Here is a 27,815-nt window from a genome sequence, read left to right as displayed (position 1 = left end):
CCTCTGCCTGATGCCTGCCATAGGATTACACTTGCTGTACCTTGTTCATGCTCCTTATACCTGAATATTCTGAACTCCTATTTGACTTAGTTTTTTGTCTAACCATTTTGTGTCTAGTTTTCCTCTCCTGGTCCTGACCTGTTTGTTGCTGAACATCCGGCATTCTGTGTTTTGTCCATCTTTGACCCGTCTTTTGTCTTGTCTTACATGCCACCTTATTCTAGAGCTGGAAATGGCTCCTAGTTCTCTGCCATTACTAAGGGCCCTATTCCAGAGTAATGATAATCGGCCGGATCGGGCCCATTTGGCCCGATTCGGCCGATTATCGTTCGGTGAAATAGAGAGAACGATCAGCCGATGATTGTGTCATCGGCTGATCGTTCATTTAGGGCCAGACCTAAAATCATTGTTCCCCCACCGCACATCGCTACGGTTGAATAGTGGTGCGCGGCGGGCGACCGACGATTTGAGAAGAAACAGCAGCAGCATCATCATACATTACCCGCCTGCAGGGCTTCTTCTCTGCGCTGTCTTCATCCCCGGGTCCCGTGCGCTCTATCTTCTGAATGGCCGGTCAGCTGACGGAGCGCTCAGCCAATCACAGGCCGAGACTGTCGCGGCCTGTGATTGGCTGAGTGTGGCCTGTCAGCTGACCGGCCATTCAGAAGATAGAGCGCGGGGGACCCGGGGAGGAGGCGGAGCGGAGGACAAGCCCTGCAGCCAGGTAATGTATGATGCTGCAAGGGCTGCAAGGACATCGGTAACGATGTCCTTGCAGCCCTCGCTCAACGATCATCGGGCCGTGGAATAGGCCCAGTAAATGAGCGGCGATCTAGCAGATCGCCGCTCGTTTACATCGTTGATCGGGCCCTTCTCGGCCCATGGAATAGGACCCTTAGTGTGGTCTTCAGACAATTAGGCAGGGACAGTGGGTGTAGGACATTTTAAGGGCTTCACCTGTCTGTGTGTGTTCGCTTGTGCGTCCTGGCCTGTCCTGACAGGAGTGCTGTGGGAGGGGATTTGGCAGGGTGGGAGAACTCTGAAGAACAGCTGAGGGAAAGCTATGTAATCTTGGAATTGTAGTATTAAGCAACTACTCAACCAAGAAGAACAACAACCAAGAAATACAGAACTAAGAGCCCCAAAACAAATGGATTTTTGGTTGTTTCATAACTGGGTCAGACAGGGCAATGATATATGCTTCTGCAGAATGTTGTGAAAACACACAACTGGCTAGCTTGTCATATGATGTAGCATAACTTCTACAGAAAGGGGCCCAACCAATTCATTCTAAATAGATGCCAACCCATTATACCTGTTCTATGAAACTTTACATGAACATTACAAATTAAAGCAGTGGAGGTATTCGGCATCTCCTGATTTGTCTGCCCTTCTTCCAGACTGAATATGTTCCCTGTGTCTATCCTAAATTGGCAGTCCAAGCATTGCTTGGCATTGTACATGCGCTCAGGCTGGTGTGCAGCTGTTTGGCGAGTGAAACCATGTTAATGGATATCCAGGCAAACATTGCTTGCAGGCAGTTTGGAACTTAGTAGCGAACCTTACAACAGAGGATGGGAGATTGTTATGTGCTGGGGCACTGGTGCTTCTCTGTGAGCTTGTGACAGCTGATGGATCATGGCTGACCTTTCCTCTTCACAATAACAGCAACTATAGTGGTGATGGACTGGTGACGACCTACAACAAGCAACTACTGCTGAGGTGCATATGTGATGCCTGAAAAACATGCATATATGAGCACTGCATATAGCCAATATATATTAGTATATATTCTATTTAGTTTCCATACGAAATGTTGAGCAGCTTACTTTGAATCAGCATGCGTTTTGACACACTTTACATCTGAGGTTATTGAGCATGAAATTATATATCGGACATAATATTGAATTGGTCACGTCAAAAATGGAAGCGTAATATATGCAGACAGAGAACTATTCGGTGACAGATATGACAGAATCAATAGAGGCATAAAACCAGATGATGGATGCTTTTTATTTGAAAGGAATATCATAACGATGGGTAAGAAGTAGTTTAGGATTGAGGAAGTTATGTCAAGTAAATACAAAGAATGCCGAGCACCTTCTCAGGGTTGTGTCATTTATGCCTATGTTATGCATTGTCTTATATTAGCATAAGGAAAGTTATGTTGTAATAATAGCTGTGATTATGATTCTAGGATGCACCCTCTTTTTATTTAGCATTGATGCTTGCACTTAAGTGAAGGTTGTGAGATCAAGTTTAACAACAATCGCATTGTCTCGGGGTTTGTCAGTCATTCTGGACAACATTCAGAAATGTCCTAATGGACCTTTGTGTGCCATGTTGCTTATAAGTGCAGTAATAATAATACACTTAAATGGAGTCTGTAACTAAGTTTATGCTGCCTTAAATGAGGACAGTATAAACTAGTGATAGAAATACTTAACAGCTCTGTGTATAACTTACATCATTCTTTTCAGCCGTTCTCCTAATATGCAGGAGAATATTATTCTTGCCACATCCCTCCAGTTTGTGATTGACAGTTGACTACCTACAGAGCATGGATAGATAAATGCCAATCAGCAGCTGGTGGGCAGAGTTTTCTACTTCTCATGAATATCCAGGACTACTGGGCCCATGCACATAATGGAGAGTACTATTTATGTCCATGTTGTTCAGGAGGATATCTCTGGATCAGCTGCATAGAACAATGTAAGTGATACATCATTCTGCTCAGCTTCTCTGTCACTATTTTATGTTACCCTGAGATAGGACAGCATAAACCTATTGACAGAGTCTGTTTAAAGAGGACCTGCCTATTCTTCTGACTTGTCTATTTTAGTAACTACTTTAGTAACTACAATTCTGAAGCATCTTTTCTTTACTCAAACATTTCCTGTATGAATAAGAAAGGAACAGTACAGTGTTCTTAGAAAGGATGCTCCACAGTCATTTTTTTGTATGGGGAAAAGAATTACCATAACAAACTTGGGGGGATGACAGAGATTTCTTAAAGCGTCACTGTTGCAAGTTTTTTTTGTTTTTTTTTCGTTTAACAAATCAACATTTATCTTTTTAAGTTTTCTATGTTTAAATCAATGTTATACATATGGCCACTAGGTGTCACCCTTAATGTAAAACTGTGGACCTTGCTCCCTCAGTGCCAATATTTGGTCTTTTCTCTGTTCAAAAAAAGAGACCACAAAAAATTCCAGTGCTTTGCGTGTTCACAGGCATGGATTGGTATTGGTTGACAGCCATTCTTGAGCACGCACAGAGCAGGAAAAGTCTTCACTGGGCATGTGTACAGCCGCCCCACATCTGCATTCAGTAGCAGAGAATCCTGGGTGTGATTGCATTGTATGGTCAGCTCTCCTGTCACACAGCACCAAAACCTCTGTAACTACACAGTGATGTTATACTGACGGAATTTTTGCATAACAAAGAGCATTGTCTCCTGGTAAATTGCATAGGTGATAGTATAATTAGCCAAAGTTAATAATATAATTAACCTAAGTAAACTGTCCTCAGTTGATATACAACCTGTATGATGAACAGGTGTCTCTCCATGGACCCCCATCTCTTTTCTTGAGCAGAGAAAAGACCAAAAATCTGTATTTTGTATAATTTATTATAATAAAGAATATATTATAATAAAGAAGTGTATATCATATATTAAACTGTCAAAAACTGAAATAATGTCTTACAAGAAACTGGGTGTGGCTATGTTGAAGGGGAGTGACTTACTTGGACCAAAGATACATCAAATTTTGAATTACATTTTTGCATAAAAGTAAACAATACTTACCTCTCCATGCCCCCAATGTCCTCCTTCCTCTTTCCCGCAGACCAGGGCCACCTCTGAAGCTTTTAAATCCATTTCTGAAATGACAGCCAATCATTGACCAAGATGGGACTGAGCTGCAGCCGGTGATTGACTGAGCGGCCTATCACTTCAGAGACAGGTGTAGAAGCTTTAGCAGCTGCTTCAGCCAACATTGAACAAGACAGGTGTATACCGGGGAGCATGGAGAGGTAAGTATACAAATTTATTATGTGATATATAGTTTAATCAGCCACCGACCAGGCACATTCTATTACATGTAGCGATGCACAGTCGGTGCCCAATGATTTTAAAATACGCTGAAAGACAATGATTAGCTGATGATTGGCTCCTTTGCTGATCATTGTCTTTATTACATGGGGTGATATATGCCCAAATCTGCCTGATTGGGTAGATAATTGCCCCATGTAAAAGGACCCTAAAAAATATATAGAGTGGAATAATGGCAAATCAGTAGATTTTTTCTGTGGATATGTAATATGCACAGAGAGCTTTTCTGGCACATATAGCAAGCAGAGATTGAAATGCGTCAGGTGTATAATACATCTAATTTTCGGGTCTATGGCATGGCTGCAACACCCAGAATCCATGTGGTTCTACTGAACTGAATTAAGGATCAGTAAAACCACACAGAATCCGCCATTGCAGCTGTTATACAGGCCTTAAAGTCCTTCTAATGTTGTCCCTATTGATATTTACAGACATATAATGCAAAGGGGTTATCCAGTTAGGTAAAATATATGTTAAATTGTCACCCCTTTTGGAGACTAACAATTCATTCCCTACATGTCATTACCTTTTCTGTCTCCTTCCCTCAGCTTTGAGCCTGCTGCTTTGTGCTGAAGACACAGAAAACTGTAAGGGCTGTTCAGTCCATCTTTGTCTCCACCTTCTCATCCCCCTCTCTCCCGGGACGGCTGATGTAAACAAGTCCCTGTCTGTAACTTTGAAACTTCTCTGTAATGCTGGGAGGTTTAATCTGAGGTCAAGTTGCCGATGAACTCCCATTACATAGTTGCTACAAAGGTACAGATCGGTACTTGTTTACATCAGCCATCTCTGGAGGGAGGGGGGAGGAGGGGGAGACAGAGAGAAAAGCTCACACACAGATTTTTGTGTCTTCAGCAGAAAGCAGCAGCTCAGAACTGTGGGAAGGAGACTAAATAGATAATAACAAGTATGGAATAAATGGTTAGTCTCCAGGAGGGGAGATGATTCAACATATATTTTACCTAACCAGATAACGCCTCTAAACACCCACCATATACTTTATAGCAGACACATTGTTAATGCAATAAAATGCAACAGAAAATCTATTTCAGAGGTGATTTATTTGCTATGGCTGATTGTAACATTGATAATCTACTGAGCCTTTCAGTGGTGTCTACCAGATATTGCATTGACACCACATTTCTCAGCATTTCATCATTTCATTTCATCGTGTTTGAAAAATTCTGCAAATATTTTACCATACAAAGCAATGGGCAAAAAAGACAGCTATTTGTCATTTCATGTCCAAGGGTCTGGGAATGAGTGGTTTAGTATACCATCTGCCAAGTATTTTGGCTGGAGTGTGTGTGTAGCCTTCCCTCAGACTGACATAATCTCTTTTCAATTGATCACCACTCTAAAGCTCAAGTGCACAATTTATCATCTATCTGTCAGATGTTCTGCTCTAGAACCGTCACTGCACTGTACCTCATCTCCATTAATTCCTTAGTATTATCTACGTAAGGATGATACTCCCATAGTGGGGACTGTGACATATCTGAATTCTAAACCTTTAGATCCTGGCGTATCTGTAATCTGTGATTAACTGGCCAATAAAGGGTCAGTATTTAGAATGGATCACTTTAAGAATAGCATTATCAGAATCCCATTATCCTTATCGTATAAATGCTTACACATTGTAATTCTGTATATTTAGAGAAGCGGATGGATTTAGATGCCATCTTTACACAGGTCTCTGTCTGTCATAGACAAATCTTTCTTTGCTGTACATCAGTCATTGGAAGACACATCTGCATTGCTACATTCCATATCATTTGCCTACAGACTGAACAGGTGCGTTTTGAGTCTTAGTTTTAGGGGGTTTAAGCACCACACCTTGTGACACCAGGTTGTGTGTGGTATTACAACTTGGCTCCATTCACTATAATGGGACTGAGCTGTAATACCACAAACAATTTAAGAATAGGAGTGGCAATGTTTCTGGAATAAGAGAAACAGATGGATGACCTCAGGGAGACCAACCAAAACAATAACACTGCCGGCTGCTAGTGAAAGCGCTCAATGCTGTGAAATCCTAGGTGCATTGCCCCCTGGGAAACATGAATATACAAAAGAAGAGCCCGTGGAGCCTCATTGAAGAGTCTGAAACAAGGGCCCAACCAAGGGGTGGCTCCTGTAAGGAAACCACCAAAACCACCATATTAAGTGACCCTATAAGTCAAGGTAATGACAAGAGAAAAACCAAGGCCAGGTAACCATCCACATACAGCTGTTTTGGGGTGTTGCCCCTCATCAGTGTGGAGCAGTCTTCTGGCTAGGTGGGAGCAATGCCTAGTAGAGCCAGAAGAGAAGAAGATCGCTGATCTCAGGGAGACCAGCCAAACGCTAACACTGCCGGCTGCTAGTGAAAGCGCTCAATGCAGTGAAATTCTAGGTGCAATGTTTCTGGAAGAAAGTGGTTATTTTTTTTTAAATTCTGGAAAACCCCTTTAACTTGTTGACGAGACAGGACAAGCATTACCCTTCTGATGCCATCAACAGTGTATAGAGGGAGCTCAAGACGTAAGCCTGCTGTAAGTACAGCGCCTCCCGGCTGCTATGAGCAGCCCAAGGGGAAACAGATCACTGATCTCAGGGAGACCAACCAAAGATAACACTGTCGGCTGCCCGGTTAAAGCACTTAATGCAGTGAAATCCTTAGTGCATTGCTCCCTGCTAAATACAAATTTGCAAAAAGAGCCTGTGGAGCCTCAAAACTTATAGATTGTAAGCCCTCGCAGGCAGGATCCTCCTTCCCCATGTACCAGTCTGCCATTTGCCTTTGTGTAATGTGTTTTTGATCTTGTAATGTTCCTGTTTGTTACCAATTTTGCTTGTATAGCACTCTGAAATTAAGGGCACTTTATAAATAAATAATAATAATAACAACAACAGCAACAACAACACAGGACTAGCCAGACATCCCTCCGGAGGAAGGACCCAGCCATGGGGTGGTTCCTGTAGGGAAACCACCAAAACCACCATATTAAGTGGCTCTATAAGTCATTGTAATGACAAGGCCAGGTATTCATCCACAGACAGCTGTTTTGGGGTGTTGCCCCTCATCATTGTGGAGAAGGATTCTGGCTAGGTGGGAGCAATGCCTAGTAGAGCCATAAGAGAAACAGATCACTGATCTCAGGGAGACCAGCCAAACGACAACACTGCCGGCTGCTGGTTATAGCGCTCAATGCAGTGAAATCCTAGGTATATTGCTCCCTGGGAGTGCTTTGATGTAACTGGTCTAAGTGACTGTCCTGTAGAGTTGAGGTCCCTAAGTTAGGCTTGAGTGTTCACAGTAAATAAAAAAACATTGTAAGATAAAGCCAATTATTTATTAGGACTGAGAGGTTTTTTTTCCTGCCAAAATTGTATGTTAGCATAATGTAATACAATGTATCTAAAGGGGTTATCTGGTGCTAGCACATTTATAACATGTTGCTGCCATATAAGAAAACTTAACAAACATGTTATGCTTACCTCTCCACGCTCCCCTGGGGTCCTGATGCAGTCTCTGGAGTGACAGCCTGCTCGGCCAATCACTGTCTGCTGAGCTATCCCATGTCAGTCAGTGATTGGATAAGCGGGCTGTCACTCCACAAACAAGCTTGTCTTGGAAGTAACAGCGGTTACAGACAGCTTGGGACACCGGCGAAGACACATCAGAACACCAGGGGAGTGTGGAGAGGTAAGCATAATGTGTTTGTAGTTTCTTATATGGCAGCATCATGTTAAAAACGTGCTAGTGTCGAAAAATCCCTTTAAAGAAGCAGTCTGGTAATATATTATTTTGTTAATATAGTACATCAGAGACTATATTATTTTGTTAATATAGTACATCAGAGACTATAAGTAAATAAAAACAGGCTCTTCAGTATATACCTTTTTCAGTTGTATACCTATTGTTGATATGACATTTTTTAATGCGTTTTGCTAGTTTAAAGCTATATCATGTTCCTAGATTTCATACTGGGGTACCTTTTTCTCATATCTATCTAAGAAATATTTAAAAAGACAGTGTCGGTGGGGGTTCATGTCAGATGAGACCCCTGGAGATTGTTACAACAAAAGAGCATGCAGCACTCCATCAAGCACTGCGTCCCTATGGCTTTTAGCTCTGAGATTTCTGTATCTCCCAACTATGTCGGCAGTTCCGGCACAATTGTAATGTGCATACTAAATGCCATAGATGTATGAAGCGTCCCTCTATTGTGGAGATCAGTGGGGATCCCAGCTTACAGACCCCCCTCCAGGGCTAGCTTCTGACATGTCTCAATGGCATTCTTGAAAAGAGATATACACTGTACTTTAAATATCTTATGTAAATGAATCCCACATATTTTTATGGTTTTTTATGCCCCCAGTTTGTCATTGCTAGTTTCAAGCAGCGTCTATTGTAATTCCTGACTATATTACCAATGTAATCAGACCATTGCGGTCAGTGTGTGGATGGTCTCTCCAGGTAACTCATACACATATACATACATATATATATATATATATATATATATATATATATATATATATATACAGGAATGCATATACTAATGTAAGCTTTCCTGTAGCTCCAACAACTTTCATATATGTTTAGGTTCAGCAGTAGAAACAAAAACCCAATATACTATTGCAGCTATAATGACTCTCATTGCTTTCCAATCTACCATGTGTTGAGAATAAATGGAAACTAATCTGCAAATACTGCGCCAGAGGACGCCTGCGACATATGATAAATATTTTATACACAGAATCCAAAGACGGATGCACTCTATACACAGTATATTGGGGAAATTGCTTGGAATAAATCTTAAAGCATTCCCTATGCTAATGTAATGAATAAGATTCGCACAGATATATCAATAAGATGGTATTTAAATGGGAATTTTGTATTCTTCCTCCTGCGCTGGGTACACAATCATAAAAAAACAATCTGTATATAAAGTATAAGGGATGTAGTGCAGCAAATCAACTGCCTTTTTTTTTAAAGTTTAAAGCGAATGTAACTTTAAGAGAGTAATGCAAATTTTTTTCACTATCCTGTTAGCGTTGGCACAGAGATCCCAGTGGCGTGTTCCATTTTTCCTGAGCTCTACGTAATTTCTTTCTTGTGCACAAGCCCAGTTCTATGCAGTGGGGGTGGGCCCCCAGTGTAACGATATCCCCTCCCCTTGGTGACACAGCAGGCTTGATTCTAAAAGAACTGTGTCCAATCATGGAAGAATAACCTCTCCCGGTACCACTACCTTCTCGGCTTGGCTCAGATGTAAGTCTCCCCACTATTGGATTCCCTCAATACTGCTGCAGGTGTTGCTCAACAAAAAGCACAACATGTCCAATAATATCCATAGAAGAATTGTGGCACTCACCCATATAGCAGTTAAAAAGCCTTTATTGTAGCATCTCGGTGAAGATGCTGACAAGTGTCTGGGCTGCAGCCGTTTCACGCGCATGCGCAGCGTGCTCCCTCAAGGTCCATGAAGAAGCGCGCTTGAGGAAGCGCGCTGCGCATGTGCGTGAAACGGCTGTAGCCCAGTCACTTGTCAGCGTCTTCACCGAGCCGCTACAATAAAGGCTTTTTAACTGCTATATGGGTGAGTGCCACAATTCTTCTATGGATATTATTCTAAAAGAACTGTGTCACCAAGGGGAGGGAATATTGTTATACCGGGGGGTGCCAGAGCCGCCGCCAGTGTTTAGAGCAGGCTGGTGCACAGGAAGAAAATGTCGCAGAGCGCGGCTACCAGGCAGTATTTTAAAAGATACAGCACCACAAGGATCACCACGACGGCAGGGTAAGGAACAATTTACAAGATGGTACATTCGCTTTAAGGCTATGTTCCCACACAGTATTTTGGTCAGTATTTTGCAACCAAAACCTAGAGTGGATTGAAAAGACAGGAAGGCAATAATTATATGTACAACACTTTAACATGTGTTTTACCATAGAGTTTTTTTCTTGGTATATAGCACTACAGCTGGCATGATTTTTCAAATAATAGACTGCATATATCTCTCTATGATAGGGATGGCGATATGGCCAAGAAATAAAATCTCAATTTTGGGGGGTAAATCTCTCCCTATCTATGCCTATCCCCACTGTTCTCTGCAGTAACCCCTCCCACCAATCTCACAGTGTACAGTATATGTAGACACTGCACTGCCATAGTATATACAGACTATATATGTATATACTGTGACAATATATTGGCAACTTAAGGAGTTACAAACAAACTAGCGTGGTGTGTGCTTAGAATACATTTCCTTCTTTTGCCATTTTTTGGTCACGTTGGTGAGACAAGCCCTTCAAAAAATTACTCTGGAGGTTTTGTTTTTTTTAAATCAGATCAAGTGTCAGGTGTCAGAAAGTTATACAGATATGTAATTAACTTGTGTTAAAAAAAATCTCAAGTCCTCCAGTACTTGAGTAGTTAAGTAGAAAATAATGTTTTCGGATCAACTAGTCAGAAAGTTATACGAAAGTTATTACTTCAATTAAAAAAAATCAAGTATTCCAGTACTTATCAGCTGCTGGATGTCCTACAGGAAGTGAAGTTTTTTTTCTAATTTGACACAGTACTCTCTGCTGCCACCTTTGTCCGTGTTAGGAACTGTCCAGAGCAGGAATGATTTTCTGTGGGGATTTGCTGCCCCTCTGGACAGTTCCTGACATGGACAGAGGTGGCAGCAGAGAGCACTGTGTCAGACTGGAGATAATACACCACTTCTTGCAGCACATACAGCAGCTGTTGATCTGAAAACATTTTTTCCCTCCAAAGTACCCCTTTAACCTTTATATTCACTAAACACTTTTCCAGAGTACCCATTAGTAAGTTAGAAAATAGGTTACTGTTAGAGATGAGAGAACCTGGAGCATGCTCGAGTCCATCCGAACCCGAACGTTCGGCATTTGATTAGTGTTGGCTGCTAAGCTTGGATAAAGCCCTAAGGTTGTCTGTAAAACATGGATATAGTCATTGGCTGTATCCATGTTTTCCAGACAACCTTAAAGCTTTATCCAAGTTCAGCAGCCCCAGCTAATCAAATACCGAAAGTTCGGGTTCGGATCCACTCGAACCCGAACCCGGTTCGCTCATCTCTAGTTACTGTATATACTCTTTGCTTATGAAAAGCTATTTTACAAAAGTTAGAGGCATCACTTGCTACAGTGTTACTGTGGCCGACTTTTGAGAAACACTGAGTACACTGTTACTTATGGTGCGTGTACACAGAGAGATATATCTGACATCTTTGAAGCCAAAGCCAGGAACAGACTATAAACAGGGAACAGGTCATTAAAAATAGGTTGAGATTTCTCCTCTTTTCAAATCCATTCCTGGCTTTGGCTTCCAAAATCTGTCAGATAAATCTGTCTGGGTAAACGCACCCTTAGGCAGGGGTAAAGATAACTTCTTCTCACTTGCACTTTAGGGAGTAATTTTATCACTACTGTTGTGCTGTTTAATTCAGCACTGACATGACATTATACAAAAACCAATAATCTAAAAAAAAAACATAACCTAAATTCCCTTTAACAGTGATATGACAAAAAGTCTGCTGCAGCTGTTACCTCTAAGCAGCTATTTTATTGGAATCCGCAAAGTCACGGCAAAATCACTTTTTATACACACGTACAATCTTATAAAGTTCAGCAGCTGAAACTAAAGTTTAATGTAATTGACGTTTTATGGATGGCTAGCACCAGATGTTCTGTAAATAGTCTTATGTAATCTGGAGAGTCACTATATTGAAAATGTTGGTACATTGGTTGTATATGAAATGTTAGAAAGACTTCTTTCCACCCTGACACAGTGCTCTCTGCTGCCACCTCTGTCCATTTCAGGAACTGTCCAGAGCAGGAGCAAATCCACAAAAAACTTCTCTTGCTTTGAAAAGTTCAAGGTGGCATCAGAGAGAACTGTGTCAGACTGAAAAGAATATACGGTTCAGGGAAGAAACAGAGTGCTGCACCTCACACCTATGGCTGATACTAGTGCCGCTAGGCTAAATAAAAAACACATCAAAATTTTGTGTATGAATTGATCATAGCCAGACCGACACGGTGTGGAGTTAGCGTAGGGACCCGTGTGGACCAGAGGACCTGCGCGGTGGTACACGGGGCAATATGGTTTGATCAATTCATATACAGACACTCTGGTGTTGATTTTTAATATAGGCCTAGCGGCATTAGTATCAGCCATAGATGGGATGTGCAGCGGTTCCATTCTCTCCAGTTCGTGAAAAGAATATACCACTAACTGCAGGACATACAGCAGCTGATAAGAACTGGAAGACTTGAGATTTTTTAAAAAGAAGTAAATTACACATCTTAATAACTTTCTGACACCATTTGGTTTGAAGGATTTTTTTTTTTGTTGGCGTACCCTTTTAAGTATTTCAATTTTCTAAAAATATGGGATGCAAACAATCTTCTGTGTTTTAGTCTTATTCTTGGTTTTAGATTTGGTTTTAAATACGATGCGGGCGATGACAGTCTGTCCTAGGTCGGCTGATACCATCCTTTGTTGGTAAATTTCACCTAATGAACAATCGTTTAGGTTAAAACATCAGCGTTCATCAATGTGGCTGTGTGTGCGTCTTTAAAAGAATATTTCTGAATAACTGAATTATAAAATGCAGCAGTTAACCAAGCAGTAAAGCAGATTTTATGGAGTGTCTTATAAGAAAATAATGCAGTTGATGCTGAGCTGTAAGATGTGATGATGTGATGGTCGGCTAGTGACACCTGCTGGTGATAGTCTCTTCATGTTGCCTCTGCACCTACATTATTTTTGTTGCTTCCCCTGTAGGTAGGAAGCTACTTAGATGTAAAATACAAAGAACTATGAAACAATTAGTTCTGTTACATATATTCAAAAATTCAATGAAAAAACAGTGTGTGTGTATATATATATATATATATATATATATATATATATATATATATATATATAATATAACTCTCAGAATACCCTACACTTATGAAGCTTTAATGAAGGGTATGTTGGGAGTTGTAGTTTAAGAGAGAACAAACCTTTAATAATTGATTGTTGTGCAGAAGCTTCTGGTGGCTGTAATCTGTTACAACCATCAGCCCTGAAGGTCCAGCACTTTATATTTCTACAGTGGAAGCGCATATATACTACAACTCCAAGCATATCCTGAGGGATGCAGACTATCAGTACATGCTGGAAGTTGTTGTGCCTGCAGCTGTTGTAGTTGGAGAGTCTTAGGTACATTGTACACTGGAAGCTTTGTGGGACATTAGAATACATAGTTATGTGGGGGCTCAGTGTGTGGAAGTGACCCCAGAACAGCACTAACATACTGTATATATATATATATATATATATATATATATATATATATATATATATATATATATATATATATATATGAGATGGAGGGGCAGGAGAATCTATTGTGTGATGGTAACAGTGTGATGGTATGTTGATAGGTACAGTATGGTGATTTTATATATATATATATATATATATATATATATATATATATATAATCTCAACATGCTGTACCTATCAACATATCATCACACTACTACTTACCGAATCCAGTACACAAAGAACAATAAATTCTCCTGCCCCTCTATCATCATCATGCTACCCACTTCATCCTTCTGCCCCTCCATTATCATACTACTCACTTCACTCTCCTGCCCCTCCATCATCATACTACTCACTTCACTCTCCTGCCCCTCCATCATCATACTACTCACTTCACTCTCCTGCCCCTCCATCATCATACTACTCACTTCACTCTCCTGCCCCTCCATCATCATACTACTCACTTCACTCTCCTGCCCCTCCATTATCATACTACTCACTTCACTCTCCTGCCCCTCCATCATCATACTACTCACTTCACTCTTCTGCCCCTCCATCATCATACTACTACCTCCTTCATCCTCCTGCACCTCCAAGATCATAATACTACCCCTTCATCATCATACTACTACCCATTCATCCTTCTGCCCCTCCTTCATCATAATACTACCCCCTCCATCATCCTCCTACCCCATCATACTACTACCCTCTTCATCCTCCTGCCCTTCCATCATATTACTACCCCTCCATCATCCTCCTACCCCATCATACTTCCATCATCATCATAGTCATACAGCTCTCATCCTTTTGCCCCTCATCATCATACCAGTACCCACTTCATCATTCTCCTGCCCCTTCATCTGTGTTTAAAACAAAAAAAAATCTATACTTACCTCATCTGTATGGTTCCTCTAGTCCCCCAGCGACTCCTCTTCCTGCTGTGCATGAGTGAGATCACTCGCGCCGACAGGGGGTGGAGCTTCCCGGGACAAACCTGGGACATGGTTTCGACATGTAGGCCTGACAGCTGCCGCAGCGTCTGCCCACTGAGGGCAGGCAGCATCACACTATGGCTGTCTGGGGGCCCCAGCTGCTGGATGGTCAATGGGAGTGGGGGAGGGATCCTCCGGTGGCCAAATCCGACACTGGGTATGGCAGTGTTATCCAGTCACAGTATGTCAGTATTGTTTAAGTCCGGTGTGGATGTGATGCCTGGAGATATTACCTACTAATCCTGTGGTGAGAATTCCTTCAGACAATATGCAGACGGCTCTAATCATTGATTCTATGTAGAAATTTGTTTATGTTTTAAGCAGTTAAAAACCATGAAAGACGCGATTCCCAAACCACTTTCCCCAACGCTCCCCAAGATGGGCATCTTCAGGTTTAGTTCCTAGGGCAGCAGCAGCTGTTAATACGGCCCTGGGTACAGTGTGATACTAAATGCTGTACCTGTGCCAGGATGGGCTGCTCCTATAGCACCAGGTGAGGACGGCTTCATTTTATATTTCTGGCACCCTGTGTGATCGTACAGAACCTGAAAACGCTCCAGTCCTCTACATAGAAAATAATTTACAGCCTCCAGTATCTCCTTCTGACTGCTGTATGTAAGGACTTGCTTTATCTATATTAGTTATCTGCTTATTTTTTTTTTAATCTTCATTTTTCCTCATGTTTGGATGCTATTTTAGGGGCTTTAGAACCAATTACCAGTTTTCCACAAAATTATGGTCTCAACACATCGTCCTAAAACCAATTATCTTATCTTTTTTCTTTCAAATCAACTGGTTTGAGAAAGTTACATAGATTTATAATTTACTTCTATTAAAAAATCTCAAGTATGAGAAGACTTGAGTTTTTTTAAATAGAAATAAATTGCAAATCTATATAACTTTCTCAAACCAGTTGATTTGAAAGAGAAAGCGTTTCGCTGGATAACTCCTTTAATATTGTATGTTGAGGGACCACTGAATATATATATATATATATATTTATTGTTGGTCTAATTTTTATTGGCCCCGGTAGCCAGAATCCTACTCCACACTGACGAGGGGCAAATACCCCGAAATTGCAGTCTGTGGATGGATGCCTAGCCTTGGTAACCCTTGTCCTATGTCGTTATACTCGCCACAGAGTTAGACTTTGACTTACAGGTGCTTTCCCCACTAGGAGGCACCCCTTGGCAATGGGCTTCCTTGTCTGGAGAGAGGGATATCTGGCTATTCCCGTGTTTTGAGACTCGCAACTGAGGCTCCACGGACCCCTTTTTTGCATATATATATATATATATATATATATGTCAATAATTTCCAATAATATTCAATCATTTTATTATTAATTTATGACTAATAATCCCATAAAATACATACAAGACAAAAAAAAAGAAAGAAAAAAAAGAAAAAACGAGGGTGTCTGTGCAAAATTCATGAAAATTAGGGTTGTGAAGTGGAAAAGCTTGGGCATAAGGCCACAAAGGGCAAATAACGGGGTGACTGTATCCATTTTGATGCTGAGAGACATTAATAATGCAGTACCCACTATCAGTTGGATAATCCATAGCCATATTGACAGGCATATTTATTTTCCTGCTTATTTGCTATATAGGGCATTATTGTAGATGTAGGTGCAATGTTTGTACTGCCTCAGGGAATAAACTGTATGTCTTCTTGCCCCATGGGGCTTTGTGCAATAAACAGAGATTGTGTTATTGTTTTTGGGGATATACTGCATGTTTACCTGTAGATGATGGCCCCAATGATGTAAGGAAATTGTTATTAATTTTGCCCAGGTTTCTACGTTTATTTTATGTTGTCTTATGTTTTGTGTGTATTTTATGGAATTATTGGTTGTTGTCATCAATTAATAATAAAAATTAGTGATGAGCGAATTTAGTGAAATATTCGAATATTTGATATTTGTACGAGTATCTCCCGAATATTCAATCCCATAAAAGTCTATGGGAACAAGTATTTGATTATTGAAAAACATCTATTCGACCACTTGGAGGTAAAAACCGGAAGCTGGGGGATTTGACCGCTTATCAAATATTTTTCGAATATTCGGCGGACTATTCGATAATATTCGATAGATCGAATACCTTACTATTCGATCGAATATCTATTCGATCGAACAGTATTCGCTCATCACTAATAAAAATATAGAATTTTATTGGAATTCATTTAGTATTTTTTTTTTTTTGTATCAATGTTAGATCATATAGTGTATCAATAGAGCTGATATGGATGTTCTTATATAGGATATATTAGTTTTGTTACCTGACAATATTGTGGGTCATGCTATAGTACATAAAATAGATTATCAATTAATTAAAGGGGAACTCCATCAAAAATATGTTAGATAAACTGGCGTCAGAATGTTGTTGCTGCTGTATGTCCTGTAGGAAGTAGTGTATTCTTTCCAGTCTGACACAGTGTTCTCTGCTGCCACCTCTGTCCGTGACAGGAACTGTCCAGAGCAGTAGTAAATAACTAAAGAAAACCTCTCCTGCCCTGAACAGTTCCTTTCATGAATAGAGGTGGCAGCACTGTGTCAGATTGGAAAGAATACACCACTTCCTGCAGGACATACAGCAGCTCATAAGTACTGGAAGATTTGAGATTTTTAATTAGAAGTAAAAAAAAAAAAAAAAAGGCGCAAAAAGGCTTGTAAATTCCCCCTAATATCTAATATTTAGTGAGGATGCCACTGGTGTTATATTGCTTTCTAAAACACATAGCAGGGTTTATATGCCATGAGGGAATATAAGATTATAGTAACAGGAACGACGTCTGCATTTTCTGCGACTATTAATACTCCAATAAACTTTGCTATCATGGGCTGGGGAAATAAGTGTCCTGCGGTGACTTATAACACAGCTCTAATTCACTCCTATTTGGGTTGTATATGTAGTTCTTATTGCTTATATATTGTATTCCACATGACTTTACCTATAACATAATTCTTGACCCCACATATACCTGATACATTCCCTTTGGGTTATCTAGGATTAAAAGAACATCTTCCAGAAACAGCACCACTTTTTTTCCTTAGTTTGTTTGTGGTATTGCAGCTCAGTTGCATTGAAATAAATGAAGCTGAGTTGTAACATCACACTTAACCTGAGGACAGCTGGCACTGTTTTTGAAAGAAAGCAGCTATATGACCCACTAGTGTAGAGAAACCCATGCAAACAGGGGGGAGAACATACAAAGTCTGTGCAAATACCCTTTTAGATGTTAAACATTTCATGTAAAAAAAAAAAAAAAAAAAAAAAAAAAATATATATATATATATATATATATATATATATATATACATACAGGGTTTATGTATATTCATTCAAAAGGTAATATTCGGAAGGAAACAATGATCGGCCTAGATTCTTCCTGGCGTCTTAATCACGTGTAGCTGGGCAATGACTGACTGCCTGTAAATAAACATTAGCCTGTCCACATGCTCATAAATGTTTTATGTCTGCTCTTGTCCTCAGACTGAAGAAGTCCTGAAGATTGATGGAGGGCCATGCTATTCAAACAGCAGGCGTTGCTGAGACAGAAGCTTTTGGTGCTAGGCAGCCTGGCTGTTGGAAGTCTCCTATATCTAGTTGCCAGAGTTGGGAGCTTGGATAGGTGAGTGCCTTAAAGTTATAAGATTTTCAACTATAAATGGGTTTAATCTTGTCTATGAATGTGAAAACTAGGGCGTGGGTGTGTATCATGTATTTAAAGAAAAATCCTGCTTATTTTTTATTTGAGATGTTTCGGTAAGTGCCCTCTAAGTATGAAGGCTATGCTGCATATACCACCTCTTATATTTGCTCAAAGAATGTTTCTATAAGGGGGTACATGATGAAAACCTTTAAAGGGGTTGTCCACTTTACAGTAAAATTGTTTAGTGTACAGTATTAGGCTGGGTTCACACTACGTATATTTCAGTCAGTATTGTGGTCCTCATATTGCAACCAAAACCAGGAGTGGATTGAAAACACAGAAAGGATCTGTTCACACAATGTTGAAATTGAGTGGATGGCCGCCATTTAATGGCAAATATTTGCTGTTATTTTAAAACAATGGCTGTTATATTGAAATAATGGCCGTTATTTACTGTTATATGGCGGCCATCCACTCAATTTCAACATTGTGTGAACAGATCCTTTCTGTGTTTTTAATCCACTCCTGGTTTTGGTTGCAATATGAGGACCACAATACTGACTGAAACATACGTAGTGTAAACCCAGCTTTAGTAAGTGTACTCACTGTATATACTGACAGCAGCTCCCTGTGTACCTCATAGAGCTAATATCAGACTCCCCTCCTCCAGGCTGTGCTGCCCTGCCCTGTGGTGAGTCTGTCCATAAGATGGCTGACATGAAGGAGCATGTGACCATGCCCCACCCCCAGTGTCCACCACTGAGCCTGTTTATTCCTATGGAGGACACAGAGGGTGGGCATGGTCACATGCTCCTCCATGTCAGCCATCTTATGAACAGACTCACCACAGGGCAGGGCAGCACAGCCTGCAGTAGGGGAGTCTGATTTAAGTTCTGTGAGGTACACAGGGAGCTGCTGTCAATATATACAGTAAGTACACCTATTAATACTGTACACTGAACTAATACTGTACATTACTAAAGAGGCCAACCCCTTTAAATATGTTAAAGAACTCGATAAAGTTCAGGAGGGAAGTGTTTTTAGAAAAAAAAAAAAACTGAACTCATGAACAAGAGGACACAGTGAGAGGTCAGTTGGGAGAAAGATCAGAAGCAACGTGATAAAATATTACTTTACTGAAAGAGTAGTAGATGCTTGGAACAAACTTCCAGCAGATGTGGTAGGTAAATCTCAATTTAAACCTGCCTGGGATAAACATCTATCTATCCTAAGATGGTAAGAAGGGAAATACTAAAAGAGCAGACTATTTTAACGTAACGCTATTTTACTTAAAATATTGCTAATTAGCGCTAAGTAAACGCTACGTGTGAACATAGCCTAATGGAAATGGTCGTTTCTAATGCTGCGGCTGATTCTGATGTTTTTTGAGAGTTAGACCTGTATTTTTGCCATGTGTATCTGTTATTTCCTCTGTAGGATAGGCCGCATCCTTGGCTGCTCAAGCTATAAAATACATCATTGTGTTTATCATTTTCTGTGAGATTACAAACTGTTCCTTCATTGTTCTGCGCGCTTGTGTGAACAATCCATACGCCGGGGCTGCATTACAATGCATTTATTAGACTACATGAATAACTTAAAAGCAACAAAGTCCCTTGCAGCATTTTGTTAAATCGCTCGACATCAACAATGTGTCCTTCGTTGTGCTCGTCTCCTCTTAAAATGAGGACTTTAATCTGAAGTGTAAAGGCGAGTCACGCTATATTAACCACATGTCTGTAAGACTTTGGATTATATCATCTTTTCAGCAATTCACAACAATACTATTTGTATTGATTATCCCTAGAGATACTGAGTATGTACTCGCCATAGATGATGAAATACTCATGCAGTAAAACACCAGGATAAACAAGAGGCTGTTTACTGAATGTGAATGAGACAATAATCCCAGTTTATGGGGAATTAGCAACATTTCATTAAACTGAAGTAAACTCAGGTCAATTATATTGGATGTATATATCTTTAAAAGCCTCTTAAATCCTTCAATATTGGGGCTGATTTACTAACAATCTGTCAATTTTAAGCCATTATGCTGTTGTTTGTGTCGGGTTTATTTGTGTAAAATTCACTATTGTGGCTCATGCCCTTAGTTAATTTGTCAGGTCTCTTACAGGACAAAACTAAAACCCAACCATCCCGCTACACTAAAAGTGGCTGATTTTTAGAATAAATAAAATTAAGTCAAATAAATGATGGTTTGGTTGAAGGGTTATTCCACTAGAACATAACTTTTCATATGTTGCTGCCCATGGAGAGACTAAATATTCATTCCATACTTGTTATTATCTATTTAGTCTCCTTCCCCCAGTTGTGAGCTGCTGCTTTCTGCTGAAGGCACAAAAAGCTGTGTTTGAACGTTTCTCTTTGTCTTCCCCTCCTCCTTTCCGAAAAGGCAGAAGTCCCTATCTGCAACTTTGTATTGCCAGGAGGGATAATTACAGCGAGATCATCAGCAACTTGACCTCAGATTAACCCTCCCAGCATCACAAAGAAGCTACAAACCTGCAGATAAATCCAGTTAGGGACTTGTTTACATCAGCTGTCTCGGATGGGAGGGGGAAGAGGACAGCTGAAGGAGTTTTTTGTATCTTCAGCAGAAAGCAGCAGCTCAGAGCTGGGGAAGGAGACGCTTGCTGCAAGGTCTCCTTAGGTATTTCTAAAGCCTTTCACATCCCGTGCTTCTGCCTGAAAACATACTTTAACCATTCCCTGCTCTGTGTTTAAATTCCAACTAGTCATGGCTGAAGGGAAACCTTATGTAATCACGCTTGCAGCGTCTACGAGGGGCCGTCCCATATCTTCCTCTGTGACGCTTCAGGCTCCTGCATTGGTAATAACACACACATAGGCGTGATTACAGAATTCTCCGCCAGACGTGACTAGTTAGCATTCAAACACCCCCCTGATGTCTACCTAACAGTTAGTTAGCGTACTGCGTAGGGGAAGATTAAAGTGTGTCAGGCAGAAGCACGGAACGTGAAATGCTTTAAGGCCCTATTTCACAAGCCAATGGAGAGGAGTAAGCGAGTGCCGACCTGTCAGATCAGAGCTCACTTGCTGCTCTTTCCCACTGGCTGCCGGTGCTATTACACACAATAATAATAATAATAATAATAATAATAATTTTTATTTATATAGCGCCAACAGATTCCGCAGCACTTTACAATTCTGGGGTGCATACATAGACAAAAAAATCGACATTACAGAGATACATATAATTATCCATACATGAGGAGTGAGGTCCCTGCTCGCATGCATGAGCTTACATACTATCAGGATGGGGTGCAAGACAAAATGGCAGAGGGGCAAAGTGCATCATTGTTACTATGGTCCGGCACAAGAGGGAAAGAGTGTGTGTGTGTGTGGGGGGGGGGGGGGGGGTTGCGCAAGGGGCTGAGTGAAGGGTTCCCCGGACAAAATAAGGATCGTCTGGGGAGCCCATAGGAGGTAGGCGGTCTGCTGCCGCTGCTTCTCTTCCAAGGAGAAACGGCCAGCAGTCTGTCGTTATCGTTCAATAATTTTTCAACATTTTGAAAGACAAGGATCAGCCGACATCGGGCATGTCAGCTGATCGTTGCTTTTTAACAGGAGCTATCACATGAAGCCATTATCGTCTGTTATGACTAATAATCAGCCGAATATAGACAATAATCGCTTGGTGTAATAGGCCCTTAAGCGGTGTCGGACTGGGGTATCTGGGGCCCACCAGAGAAAATGATCTTGGGGGCCCACCAATGAAGAACCAGTGAAAAACAACATGTCAGTCAGTGTTAGTGCAGGTTCTAAAGCTGGGGGCCCACCGAAGGATCCTCTGGTCCTCTGGTGGGCCAGTCCGGCACTGGCCTTAAGATATATGTTAAAACTGTCTAAAAGAAAAACTGAGCTGTTAGGAAAATAAGGCATTTTGTGCTTAGTTTTGCCAATGATGACAGTTTTGATTATGCCCATTTTGGTGAAAATTATGGGGGAAATTTATCAAACATGGTGTAGAGTGAAACTGGCTCAGTTGCCCCTAGCAACCAATCAGATTCCACCTTTCATTTTCCAAAGAGTCTGTGAGGAATGAAAGGTGGAATCTGATTGGTTGCTAGGGGCAACTGAGCCAGTTTCACTTTACACCATGTTTGATAAATCTCCCCCTATGCTTTCAATTGTCTTGCTCATTGTTCTGTGTATGTTGAAGGCTGTGTGCTTCAGGTTAGGTCTTTTATAGAATGTGTTGTTATAAATGATGTTTCTTGTGTGTCAATTGGTGTATCCAATGCTTCTATGGGAGAATAAGGCTGAGTCTTTAGTGGGCATTAGATCTGTAAATTACTTTTATTTTAAAAATTTAAAAATGAGCTGCTTATCAGCTGCTGTATGCCCTGCAGGAAGTGGTGTATTCTTTCTTGTCTGACAGGGAGCTGCCTGTGACAGGAAGTGTCAAAAGCAGGAGAGGTTTTCTATGGGGATTTGCTGCTTCTCTGGACAGTTCCTGTCAGGGACAGAGGTGGCAGCAGAGAGCACTGTGTCAGACTGGAAATACACCACTTCCTGCAGGACATACATCAGCTGATAAGTACAGTTTTTAAATATAAGCAATTTACAAATCTATATAACTACACCAGGTGATTTAAAACCTTTTTTTTCTCCCTTAAAATGTGTTAAAGTAGGGGCAGGTTGAAATAGTTTTATTCATTTCATTCATATAGTGATGACCTTTTTCTGCATTCCTTTATTATGGAACATGTTTTTTTTTAATATCATATAAACTCTTGTCATTATAGGCTGCCACCAATCTGTCCAGTCGAGGGTAGATTCAGTCCTCAGAATCAGGATGCAATCGCTCTTCGTGCTATGCAGTATAAAAGAGGACTCTTACACGAATTCCGTAAAGGAAATGCAACTAAAGAGCAAATTCTCCTTCATAACTTGGTCCAGCAGCTACCAAAGGCGATCATTATCGGGGTGAGAAAAGGAGGAACTAGAGCCTTACTTGAAATGTTAAATCTCCATCCTGCGGTGGTCAAGGCCTCCCAAGAAATTCATTTTTTCGACAATGATGAGAACTATGCGAAGGGTATCGAGTGGTACCGAAAAAAGATGCCCTACTCCCACGCTCACCAAATCACGATAGAAAAAAGCCCGGCCTACTTCATTACAGATGAGGTCCCCGAAAGGATTTACAAAATGAATTCCTCCATTAAGTTACTCATTATTGTTCGCGAGCCGACGACGAGAGCCATTTCTGACTATACGCAGGTGTTAGAGGGTAAAGAAAGAAAAAATAAGACCTACTACAAGTTCGAAAAGATGGCTATGGACCCAAATACATGTGAGGTGAACACTAAGTACAAGGCGGTGAGGACCAGTATCTATACAAAGCATCTGGAAAGGTGGTTGAAGTATTTTCCTATTGAACAGTTCCACATAGTTGACGGGGATCGGCTAATAACCGAACCATTGCCGGAATTGCAGCTGGTCGAAAAATTTCTCAACCTGCCACCCAGGATAAGTCAATACAACCTATACTTCAATGCTACCAGAGGTTTCTATTGTTTGCGGTTTAACATTGTCTTTAACAAGTGCCTGGCGGGTAGCAAGGGGCGCATCCATCCTGAGGTCGATCCCTCAGTCATTACCAAATTGCACAAGTTCTTTCATCCTTTTAATCAGAAGTTTTACCAGATCACCGGGAGAACATTTAACTGGCCCTGACTACTCCTATTGTCTACAACACTATGTGTTGCACATGGCTTTCAGTAAAGTCTATAATAGGACAATTATGCACTTTTCATGGACACCTTTAACTGAAAAAAAAAGTTTAATTTCTTGAAAATAAATGAATTTATGTATGTGACCAAATATTTAAAGGGAGTGGTTTCCAATGAAAAGGAAATGGATTCCTCCCATAGATAAGCTGAAAGTCTACTTAGCTTTCTTACAAAACTGAAATGTCACTTTTACGTTTTAGACCATAATAATAGCGGTTATATTTCATACAGTAAAGATAATTGTTCCATTATATCACCCTACCCATAGATGCCTCAAGAAAACATGTATGTGTAATCTGAAACTAGCCATATACTGTAGGTACCCATAGGCGTTAGATCAGTGTCTCCTAATGCAGTTTATATATATGGGTGCCTTCAGATGTCTGCACTGTTGTTCATCTTATAGGGGTTGTTAAAAATTAATAGATATTTTTGTAAAGGGAGCAGGCTGACTTAAATAAACAGAAAATACCCACTCAGTGACCTGCCTCAGCCACTGATTGGTTGAGCAGGCACTTCCTTGTGTCAAGATAGGAACCAGGAAGTGAAGATCTGTAGGGTTGGGACTTGGGCACTGTAGGAATGGGAGTAAGGGGGAATTGTGCAAGTAAGAAATATATATGTTTTACCCCTTTTTAAGTCATTTGACTCCTTTCTAAAAGTATTTATATTTAAAGCGACTCTGTACCGGCATATAGCCCCCCCCCCCCCCCCCCCCCCCCAAAGCACTGGTACCATGTTGTAGAGGTCCTCATGCAGTGTCCGGTTCGGAGGCTGACCTTTCTCCCGGTGCTGGTATTTTAAAGCAAAACTAATTTTATTGTTGCAGAGCAGAGGGGCGGGGAGTCAGTATGGCATGGCCCTGAGCATCCGTGCCCTTGGCTTGCGGTGCCTCTCTCCCCACCTCCCTTCACTTGCAGCATGCCCCTGGGCTGGCTGGAGGTACTGCAGACCTAGGGCATGGATTCTGTAGGCAAAAAAAGTATATACCTCTATAACACGGTACTGGCGGTTTGGGGGCGGCTACATGCCGGTACAGAGTCGCTTTAACATGTAATGGGAAGCTGTTATCAGCTCATAAAAGTGGGATAGGCTCCCTTATTACAATGATGTATGATTCAACCTGAAATTTTGCAGCATAAGGGTATGTTCACTCTGAGTAAATCAGGTGGAATTCCGTGGTGGAACTCTCCACTGCGGAATCCTGTCTGCTTCAGTGTGCCATAGCCTGTCTATGGGAGAGCTTGCACGCCTCTGCCGCTCTCCGCTCGTAGAGTTGCCATATCATACCCTTAAAGCGGAATCATAGTATAACACTGGCCAGGGATGGACTCATTAGGGTGGTCTCCTTGTGACTTTTCTCCACCTTGCTGTCTTTCAATGATAGATCTCTTCCCACACCCAAACAAGGAAACATTGTAATAATGGAGCCTGTTTCTGTTTCATGCTGCCTGTCACCAGTATGAAACTGATGGCCGGTTCCTTCACTAGACGTTTCAGACATTAAAAGCATCAGTTAAAACCCTGGAAATAGTTGTATCATATTATCATCATGAGGACATTAGCTCTCAGTCTGACTTTCAGCCTACTTGTGTTTAGACCCATAAGGGTGCCCTACACTTGTATTTGTTGCAATTTTCTGGCCTTAAAAAATGACAGAAAAATACACCAGTGCAGCGCATTACTTTTTTTTTTTCTGGTGTTTTCGACTTTATGTGGAAATAATCTTTTTTGTTGTTCAGGTGTTTTTGTGTGCACAAAGATGGCTGAATTTCTGTTTCCTCTGCCATCACTTGACATAGCTACAAAAAGGGTACAAAAACACCAAAAAAAAAAAAGCCATAAACATAGCAATGGCTTTTTTGGGATCACCAGAGAGTCCTGTTGAAGTATATGGGAGAAAAAAACCACCCCAAAAAATGCCATGCGTGTTAGGCAGATCAGAAACTTCAATTGACTTCTAGATAACATCTGGCTGCAAAAAAAAAAAAAAAAAGCCATGTGCGTTTTTCCCAAATTTTTAAGAGAGTGTGAAGCCAGCCGAAGATGCACTCTTCTTTTGCATAGCCGCAAGCAAGCAAACTAGGATAGATTAAGGGTATGCTAATATAAGAAAAATTCCCATTTTTTTCCATGGCAATCCACACTGTAGTTCTTATATGCAGATTTTCTCTGTTACTAATTGGAATCTACTTTATGGGAAAAAGAGTGGATTTCATGCATAAGCTGTATTGAGTAGCCTGGTTGTGGATTATCCCTATCGTGCAAGCTGCAATTTTAAACTCTAACATACATTATTGTTCTATGAGAGCCATCAGAGATAGCCGAGTACAGAGAATGAGTCTGAATGGCACTGCTGTTCCATTCAGCTGGGAGAGTTTGGTTCCTGTCCCAGGGAAAATAGGGGGTCTGACCTGGGAATAGGGGATAACTTTAATTCACAGGACAACCATTTAAAGGGTCATCTGTCATGATGTGTCATCATCTGATCAGCGTGCAGTGGCTCCTGTTTCTGGAAGTTCAATACGACCATGCTGAGTTGGTTCCGTGCATGAGCCCTATTCTAATCCAATAGGTCTTCAACATACTTAGTATGGTTGAAAAAGACACATGTCCGTTAAACTACAGAGGAGATGGCTATATCTTACATTCTATACATACTGTATGCATTAATGTTATTTTGGTCTAGGAACTTGTGTAAGCCTGTTGTGAAGCCCTCCAGTTTTTGACCAGATCCTGGGGTAGACTGTTCCACAGATTCACTGTTCTCATGGTAAAGAAGGCTTGTCACCTCCAGAGATTGAACCTTTTTTTTTCTCTAGGCGGAGATGTTTTACCACCTTTTCACTATATCTCTTATAGGGGCCATTTATATATGTATGTAAATAAATTAATTAATTATACCTCCTCTTAAGACTAAACAAAATTTAACTCCCTTAATCTCTCCTCATAACTAGGATGCTCCATTCCCCTTATTAGTTTAGTTGCCCGTCTTGATTGTATAGTATATTAAAGGGGTACTCCGGGCGGGGGTTATCTTTAGGGTACGGCCAGGGAAGGATTGGAAATAGAGGCCACCGCTAACTTATCTCCCCAATTCCAGCACAGGGTCCCGGATCGCGCCGCCCCGTTCTCCCATCCGGCTGCCGCTTCCTGGTCTGAGCTGCGGCTTGAGACGTGACGTCCCATAGCAGCTTAGCCATTCAGCAGTCAGAGCGGGGTTCCGCCTCCATCGCTGAATAGCTGAGCTGCCTTGAGACGTCACGTCTCAAGCCGCAGCTCAGACCAGGAAGCGGCAGTCGGACAGGAGAACGGGGCAGCGCAATCCGGGACCCGGCGCTGGAACTGGGGAGGTAAGTTACCGGCGGCCTCTATTTCCAATCCTTCCCCGGCCGTACCCTAAAAATAACCCCCACTCGGAGTACCCCTTTAACTACAAGTACACCCAGATCCTTCTCTATCAGAAACTCTCCCTGTGTAACTCCCCTTAGGACAAATGATACGTGTGGGATATTACTCCCCCTAGGACATATAATACATGCTGGATATTACTCCCCCTAGGACATATAATACATGCTGGATATTACTCCCCCCTAGGACATGTAACTTTACATTCATCCACATTGAATCTTATTTGCCAAGTGGACACCTGTAACATCTGCACATCTTCCATAGACTGTACTGTACTACAAAGCGTGGACTTGCCGTGGTTGTATTGTCAGTTACTCAAACTTCCAGCAGCAGGAGCAACTATATGCTGATCGGGTGCAGAAACATCATGACAGGTATTAAGGATTTTCAGATGTACTCTCGGCTATCATTGGTGGCCCCATAGACAAAGAATGGTGCACATGCGCAACCACTACTTCTTAAAAGATTGCAGAAAGTCCTAGTAGTCTAACCTTACACCCCACATTATACACATTTTGGCGAGATTTAT

General features: G+C 41.2%; 1 protein-coding gene across 2 annotated transcripts in view; it reads left to right on the top strand.

Annotated features, from left to right (window-relative positions):
* HS3ST5 (heparan sulfate-glucosamine 3-sulfotransferase 5) overlaps nt 1–24,258 on the top strand; it is a 202,577-nt gene extending 178,319 nt beyond the window's left edge. The window contains exons 4-5 of one of the 2 annotated variants that reach the window (XM_069973638.1): nt 17,939–18,077; nt 22,889–24,258. In XM_069973638.1, the coding sequence (XP_069829739.1) occupies nt 17,971–18,077; nt 22,889–23,819 (1,038 nt within the window). In that variant the 5' untranslated portion in view covers nt 17,939–17,970 and the 3' untranslated portion in view covers nt 23,820–24,258. Of the gene's footprint in view, nt 1–17,938; nt 18,078–22,267; nt 22,317–22,888 lie in introns of those variants that run through there. The other variant, XM_069973639.1, reaches the window with a different exon arrangement.
* The last annotated feature ends 3,557 nt before the right edge of the window (nt 24,259–27,815 follow it).

The sequence above is a fragment of the Dendropsophus ebraccatus genome, chromosome 6, assembly GCF_027789765.1.
Source record: "Dendropsophus ebraccatus isolate aDenEbr1 chromosome 6, aDenEbr1.pat, whole genome shotgun sequence".
NCBI lineage: Eukaryota > Metazoa > Chordata > Amphibia > Anura > Hylidae > Dendropsophus > Dendropsophus ebraccatus.
This window is presented reverse-complemented; position numbering and strand designations above follow the sequence as displayed.